Raw genomic sequence first — 7,973 nt, forward strand, 5'->3', positions numbered from 1 at the left:
GTCGCACTGGCATTTTTACAAAAAAAAAAAAAAACCTTGATCTTTTGGGGACACAACCTGCGGTCCAACCTCTCTGTACTGTAATACGGTTGTCCCTCGCTGGCTCTCGCCCCTGCCGCTTTGCTCCGGGTCGCCGTCGTCGCGCTCTACTTCGGGTTGTTGCCGCCGCGCTCTGCTTCGGGTCGCTGCCGCCGCGGGCGACGAAGGGAGGAAGAAACAAAGAGGGGGTTGATTAGCAAGAGATTTTAAAAGCTGAGACGTTTTCTACAAAACTGCAATTACACTACGTCAGCGACAAGAATTACGGGACGGAGAGAGTACTATACTAGTTATGCCGCCTTAGAAAGCTAATCCGTGCATGATTAGCACATGCGGAGTACTATACTATTTCCTCTGTTCCGAATTACTTGTCTTAGATTTGTCTAGATACGGACGTATCTAGACTCATTTTAGTGCTAGATACCTCCGTATCTAGACAAATTTAAGACAAGTAATTCAGAACGGAGGGAGTAGTACGGTTAACGCTTTGAGTATTTATTCACAATCACAACGCAACAATGCATTTTCTTAATGTGACTTTTGTTTCTTTTATTTGTGTCGGGTGGGCTCGATCCTTTTGTCGTTGCGTATATTGCATTGCATGTGCTTGCCAACAGAAAAGCAGTGATGGTGGTATGCCCAACTACACAAACTTTGAGCTGTCTTGCTTTGCGCTGGTAAAGAAAACAATGCGGGGAGAGAATGGGTAGACGATTTCGATTCTCTCTTTGACGATCAACTAACTAATGGATTAGTGTGACTATACATGCTTACAGTAAACCTGTCAAGGTGTGCTGGGCGTGTGGGTTTTTTCTTTTCTCTGGGTGACCTTTGGGCCTTCTTTGTTTGACGAATGAGACAAACATTCAGGGTAGAGGTGGTGGTTCAACAACTCTGTTGTTTAGGCTGAAATTTTTCTGTGCAGCATGTCTGTTGGTACTTGTAAGGTTCTGATTGTATTTCATTACTATAGTCTACTCCCTCGTTTTTAAATATTTGTCTTTCTAGACATTTCAAATGACTACTACATACGGATATATGTAGACATATTTTAGAATGTAGATTCACTTATTTTGCTTCGTATGTAGTCATTTATTGAAATGCCTAGAAAGACAAGTACTTCCTCCGTAAACTAATATAAGAGATCACTAAAGTAGTAATCTAAACGCTCTTATATTAGTTTACAGAGGGAGTATTTAGGAACGGAGGGAGTACTTATTAATGCATTTGTATAGGCTTACAGCAAATCTCACAATTCTCTTAGATGGCACGAAACATTCAGGTTTGTTCAGTAACTCCGTTCGGCAAAGGCGGGAAATCCTCACGGGAGATGATTATTTGGTTGTTGGTTGTCCTCGACTGAGGATATGTGTGAAAACTTCTCTTAAAGTAGGTGCCATGCCATCGTCAACACTTCTCCACTTACGAGCGTCCAGATTTATCAAGAAATTTCCCTAGAAACATGTTCATATGTGTAACAGTCGCTGCAACACTCTTCTCTGTGTGAAATATAGCCCGCTTCCTACAGCGATAGCAGCAATCATTAACAATATTTGTACGTAGATATGTTTATTTCCAAGAATAGCTATAGTTGGCTGTGTCATACTCCCTACTTCACAACCAGAAAATAAGGAATGCATGTTACAGCAAAAAACACATGAATCAGAATGTGATACATGCGGATGTCAGAACCATGTAGTTCCATGTGAACAAGAAGATCAAACAGTACCTGCAGGGTTTCAAATGGATGGGAAAATAGCAGCTCATAGTAGTATGAAATCACTCAGTCGACGTACTCCCTCCGTCCGGAAATACTTGTCATCAAAATGAATAAAACGGGATGTATGTAGACATATCTTAGTTCTAGATACATCCCCTTTTATCTATTTTGATGACAAGTATTTTCGGACGGAGGGAGTACAAATAGCAGCGATTGCATTCTTCATATATGGAATTGCGAGCTACACATCTGATCACAAACTATCACGAGTATGTACAGTAATCACAGGAAATCACCTTTCTACTACGGGTATATGTACACTATAAGTTGGACACAACCAAGGTAATTTGGTGTGGTGGAATAGCTGAAGTAATGCCATAATTCTTATTTATTCATCTAAGGTTCGTCCGTTCAAGCACTACTAACCCTGTGTGAATAGGAAGGGGACTTTGGTATATGGTACAATAGCTGAGATAGGGACCAAGTTGCTTCACCTCTGGTTTAAGCACTAAAACCCTTGTGTGTGGCACTCCAGGGGTTGGTTGGGATGCTCGTGCATGCCTGAGCAGCAACCTTTGCCGTCGCTTCAGGAACAATGCCGGCATTGCAGATGTTTGCAAAGGGCCGCATGTGCTTCATTCCATACTGCGCCAGTGAGCCACATTGTGATTCAAAAGTGCGCACCTGAAGAAAGGGAAGACACATATTAGTCATGCATGGGCAACATAAATAAATTACCAGTTAAAAAAAAACAGTTTCAAAAACATAAATAAATTACAAACTGTAACTGCAATACTGCATTATATCCCATATGACACCTGTATGTATACAGTTGGGAGCTGGCAATATGTTCAAGTAAATAAACTAGTTACTTAGAGCATCCAAAGTTTCAATACGGAAAATATCAATACTCAAATAGTTCAACTGACCATTGCTCAGACAGTTTGGCTGTTGAGAAGATCATCCAGGTACAAAGTAACAGATGCCTCGATAACTAGTATATATGAACCACAACATAGGCAGGGGCATGCTGATCCCCCTTTTCACATTCACTCCTCCCTTTTTAGTGCTGATTACCAAATTGGTTGGTTTTAGAAATTTGGAAATTCATAAATTATTTTTTCACCTATAAGTAATACTCTGACCTAATTACATATGCCAAGCCAACCACTCCACTTATTTTGCTATAATTGTCCTCAACCCACCATGTATATAGACCAACAGAACACTAAATCTAAGGAAGAATTGATGAGAAATGACACTGCATTCCTCTGGCAAAATGACATGCTACAACCACTTGACCTATTCAAAAGCATAGAGTCTGGGTGGAGTGCCAAAGAATGCATTAACTACACTACCTATTCTCTTAATGGACATGTAACTGGAACAGACACTAAAAGTTGTGGACAACTGTAGTGAAGCGCTGGGAAATGATAAACACAATTCTCTTTGTCAGCCAACCAATAACAAAGAAATTATCTGCAAGAGTATATACTACTATTATAGTACTGGAAGCAAATCTAATTTCTTTTGTCCCAGTTCCAAACAATTAACATATGATCAATAGGCAACAGCAAAACACAACAGAAGCATAAGATAAGAGATGCTGATAGATGACCAACCAAAGTCAAATAGAGCCTTACCGTAGACTTGAGACAACTCCAGTCATCAACAAGAGGCTCACCAGCTGGGCGAACAGCCTTTAGAACCATCGGACCACCCGCAGAACCAAACAGAAGGTTTCCAATCAGCTCGATGCTGTTGTCAATATGAGATCTATGACCCATCATTTCAAGCAATTGCTTCCGAGCATCGTTTTTCTCAGGGGAGCTCTCGGCCAATTTCCGGTACTACATGCAGAACAAAAGAAATTAATCAGTTAGTTTATCCGTCTTTTTTATCGAGTTTGCATATGCTACTGTTTTGGGTAAAGCATGGCAATGATCAACAGATCACATGACAATAAAATCAACATACGAGATTTCTCATGATATAATTACAAACCTTCTGCCAGAAATAAACAAGATCAGCATCCCTCTGATTAACAGCTCTTGAGAATGATGGCAGTGCGTTATCTTCAACAAATGTAGTGTTCTCGTTAGCAGGGTTTGACCCAATGTACGAGAACAAATGTTCAGCATTCAGGTCCAAAGAACCGTATTGCATCACATGGGAACCATAGCTGTATGAGTCCTGAGCTGCCGTTCTCTTCTTGACCTGCTCAACCATTACGTTATGTTAGGAAAGAACTGCTCCAAGATTTAAGCTAAAAGAAATTGAAGTTTTAAGTACTTACCAGGTTATACTGCTGCTTGAGAGATTCAGTTCTCAGGTTGTGGACATCACTGTCAACATTGAAAGTTCAGTGTTATTTGAGGACAACTAAAATGGCTAAGAACCATAACGAAAAACAAGTTCTTTTCAAACAAATGACCCAAGGATTTTGACTTGGGGTTCATCTATAAAAGGGTGAACTGCAACAATCACTACCATGACAACCGATAGGAGTACATACAGGTGATGTTCTGTTGCAATTTCATAAGAATATGGTTGTGTGCAACAGCTACAGCTATTTCTACATGGAGCATTAACAGCGAAAGAAGCCCCAAAGCTCCATGGCCATCAGATTTGCCCTGCAATCGCTGTTTGTTACTACAGGATGCAGTTTACAGCCAGCAGAAAAATAGCTCTAGTCGGCCCAGTTAAATGCATGGTATTCAGCTGAACTGCACCCTGCGGCAATAGTGCATGGGCTGTGCGTGTGTGTGCTTTTGCGTGTGCGCTCGTGCGTCTGTGTGCGCGTGCGCCTGCATGTGTGCAGGGTTTAGTTTGATCAAGCTCAAAGAGTTGATTGTGAGTCGGGCAGGCAGACCTGACATCAGATGTATTCTGTGTAGTTAAGGGACCAAACAAGACAACATAGTCAGCACATGCTTAGAGCTCAGTAAAAACCACAGCACATGCTATGCACACAGCAGCATAAGTATTTGTCATTCATGTGCACCTAAAAGTAAGCAACACATGCATATCACCCTCATTCAGAGAACACATGTGTATCACCAGCGTCTTACTTAAATAGAGAAAGATAGCAGGTAGTGCCGTACTAGTTGGTTAATCATTTTGAAATAACACACCCTGTACGGTAGCAGAAAGTACTAACTGACATGAGCGCCACATGTGCGTTCGAACTGACCTTAACAGTACATGATTTTAGCGTCTGAATGGAAAACATGGTAGAAGGACCCAGAGAGAGGGAGAGACGAGGAGTCAAGGAATAAAGTACCTGTCTTCCATCCAAGAAATGCTGTACAGGTCGCCCAAGCAAGTGTCATATTCCGGCGGAGGGCTCGGGTACTCGCCGGGGCAATACGTTCCCCAACTGCTTTCCTCTGCATTCGAAGCGGTGGTCGCATAGACACCGATGTCATTTGGCAGAAGTCCCTCAAAGATGCTCCCAGATTCGCAGGCTTCAAGGTAAAATACCTACAAAATAAGATGACTATACACCTCAGGCCATTTGCTTCAAGCAGCACACCATGCAGAGCAAAAATAAACCAAAGAGCGATGGGGTACCAGGCTTTTGTAGGTTCCAGCAGCGTGCTTTTTCTTCAGGACATCTACAAGATCGTCACCGTAAAGGTATGGATAGGTAGGCATCCCTGAAATTTTTACCAGAATGAAAAAACCATGACACTAATAAGTTAATTGTGCATATCTGGATTTGTTAATTGTGCATATCTGGATTTGAATATGTGTATACGAAATATCTGTTCTGACTGGTTTCAGATATTTAAAATTCTCAAAAGAAGGCAATAAAAGACAGGAAGCGCAAGAATGGCAGGTTCTGAATACTGACCAAGGACCCCAGGACCCCCATGGTCACTGTAAAACACAAAAATGTGATCATTAGGGCCACTGTCCACAACTTTGCCGTTCCCACCACTCACCGCGGTTTTATTACCGAGCAGGACAGCAAAGAAGTTCTTGACATTAACCTCCTTTCCAGTGTAGTCCTACAGTCGGAACAGATATATTCAGTCGAACAGATGTAAAATTGTGGATAGGGATGCATGGCCATTAGAATTGGTTCATTCCATTAAGACGTTGATGTTATCACATAGAAAGTTGGCATTCTTCTTATCCACGACCAAGTGGAAAATAACATAAAGACTGATAAAAATTTAGACATTCAATCATTTTCAATGAGGTGCAAACTGCTATTGAAATTTCCCTTCGTGTAATTTGTAGAATATCATATTCACATTTTTCTGCAACCATCAAACAGTTTGTAGCACCTAGTAAGGCTATCTACAAACCTTAGACTTTTACTACATCAACAATTACTGGAAAATTTTCCTTGAAGACGCATGATTACCTTAGGGACCCCAGCATAGACATCTCCACCCTGGGGGTGGTTGATGATGACGCCCGGCCTCGGGTTCTCCGGGTTGTGCGCAATGTCATCGTACATGAATACGATGATGTTCTCATCCTTGAGACCACCCTTCTTCATGATCTGGTAGGCGTGGCAGATATCCGCCTGCGAAGTGCAAAATTCCGGTCCACAAATCAAACACAGTACTTCATTGTCGTCACTGACCCCTCCCAATTTCATCCTTATGGTAGCAGTACGTGGCATAACTGAAATCGTGTTCATAGAGGCTGCCAGTACGTGGCAACAACAAAATCATTTTTTGGCTGACCAGTGCAGTTAATTACATCATTACGTTTTACTATTTATATATATAGACGAAATACTAGCATCAGGAACCGTACTTATTAGTGGGTGGAACCACAAGGGTTGTACAATAATACACTTATCAGTGGGTGGAGCCCACAACAAACGCGCAGCCCCCCAAAATCAGGAAATCTCATACGTAGGATATTTAATTTTGTTTTCCCAGTTCATATGCGAAAGGAGATGCACACGAAATCGTTCTTAAACCAAGTATTTGCCTCACGGCGATATGGCACCGCGCCAATATCATCATATTAACAGGGCTTGCCAATCATAGTTCAATTGCGGTAGGATTACTCAACAAATCACCAACCACACAAAATAGGAGGGGAAAATCCGGAACACGCAGTAAGAGCAAACGGAACTCTTTTTTTTTTCAACCTATTCTTTCGGCGATGCACACCAGGAATTAACCGACAGGAAGACAAAACAGGAACGGAAAATCGAGGATCGCGGAGATGCGAACGAGCAAAGAGCGCGTGCGCACCTGGTGGCGGTAGTTGTAGTAGCCGTTGGAGCCGGCGATGAGGACGGCCCACCTGGTCCCGATGGAGCCATCGTCCTCCTGCCCGCCGGCGCGCTGCGACGGCAGCCGGATGGTGGGCTCCAGCCGTGGGGTCCGCGCGTGCGCCACGGCCAGCACGAGCGCGGAGAGGCACGCGGCGAGCAGGAGCGCGAGAGGAAGGGGGCGAAAGGACGCCATCGCCATGGCTGGTGTTTGGGGTTTGGATTCCGTGAAGAAGCGAGGGGGAGGAGGAAGGAGGGTTTAATTCGGGCTGGGGCAACGTCTCCTTTTATTATGCGCCAGCGCTATTCAGGGTTGTTTGGTTCGAGGGATTTTTTTATGTTGGGATTAAAAAAATCCCTAACAAACCAAACAGGATGAGACTTTTTGTTGCTAAAAGTCTTTAGAAGCACCTTCTTAAGAGTCTTTTTCAAAAAGTGCTACGAACTGGAAAAAGTCCTAAGACTAGAGAACCAAACACCATTTGAAATGAGACTTGATCGTAAGTAAGTGGAGTTTTCCGTTTCTAACACGCACATACATTCACTCTAGGGCTGTTTGGTTTTCTTTTTTTGAAAACATGTGGACTTTATTCAATCAAAATAATAGATATATTGTTTGTGAGGAATGGTACAATCTCAATCATAGGCTCCTCAAACCAATCAACAGTAGAAGAAAATCTAGCCAACCTAGCAAGCTCGTACGCAACCTTATTGGTTTCCCTATTACAATGTTCAAACCTAGTGGTAGGAAAATCATACGTCAAAAAAATAACAATTATCAAAAATTGCCGCCGCCGCTCTTGCTGACCGTCCGCCATTATTCATTGCTTCAATAACCTCCAAATTATCAGAATTAATAACAAGACGATTGCAACCCGCACGTTGCGCTAGTGAAAGACCGAATCCGAGAGCTCAAGCTTCCGCTATTAGAGCATCGATGCAATGATCAATTTTCCAAGTATCCCTGCA

At 42.5% G+C, this 7,973-nt stretch overlaps 1 protein-coding gene across 2 annotated transcripts; it reads right to left on the reverse strand.

Moving 5' to 3' along the window:
* Positions 1-1,316: 1,316 nt before the first annotated feature.
* On the reverse strand, positions 1,317-7,291 carry LOC123061314 (vacuolar-processing enzyme). 2 transcript variants are annotated; one of them, XM_044484372.1, is made up of 10 exons: positions 6,985-7,291; positions 6,135-6,299; positions 5,616-5,772; positions 5,333-5,418; positions 5,043-5,242; positions 4,056-4,104; positions 3,764-3,976; positions 3,403-3,609; positions 2,254-2,443; positions 1,317-1,561 (listed from the first exon to the last, which is right to left on the reverse strand). In XM_044484372.1, the coding sequence occupies exons 1-9, from the start codon at positions 7,204-7,206 to the stop codon at positions 2,261-2,263; spliced, it is 1,482 nt and encodes a 493-aa protein (XP_044340307.1). In that variant the 5' UTR covers positions 7,207-7,291; the 3' UTR covers positions 1,317-1,561; positions 2,254-2,260. The 2 variants fall into 2 exon arrangements, with proteins under 2 accessions (XP_044340307.1, XP_044340306.1); XM_044484371.1 differs by lacking the exon at positions 1,317-1,561 and having other exon boundaries at positions 1,987-2,443.
* Between the last annotated feature and the right edge of the window lie 682 nt (positions 7,292-7,973).

This window comes from Triticum aestivum, chromosome 3A (genome assembly GCF_018294505.1).
Source record: "Triticum aestivum cultivar Chinese Spring chromosome 3A, IWGSC CS RefSeq v2.1, whole genome shotgun sequence".
NCBI lineage: Eukaryota > Viridiplantae > Streptophyta > Magnoliopsida > Poales > Poaceae > Triticum > Triticum aestivum.

Coding starts and splice junctions, on each gene's coding strand:
- LOC123061314 (XM_044484372.1), bottom strand. CDS start 7,206: ATGGCGATGGCGTCCTTTCGCCCCCTTCCTCTCGCGCTCCTGCTCGCC. Junction 6,300..6,984: donor ACTACAACTACCGCCACCAG/GTGCGCACGCGC, acceptor TGCACTTCGCAG/GCGGATATCTGCCACGCCTA. Junction 3,610..3,763: donor TTGTTTATTTCTGGCAGAAG/GTTTGTAATTAT, acceptor TTCTGCATGTAG/TACCGGAAATTGGCCGAGAG.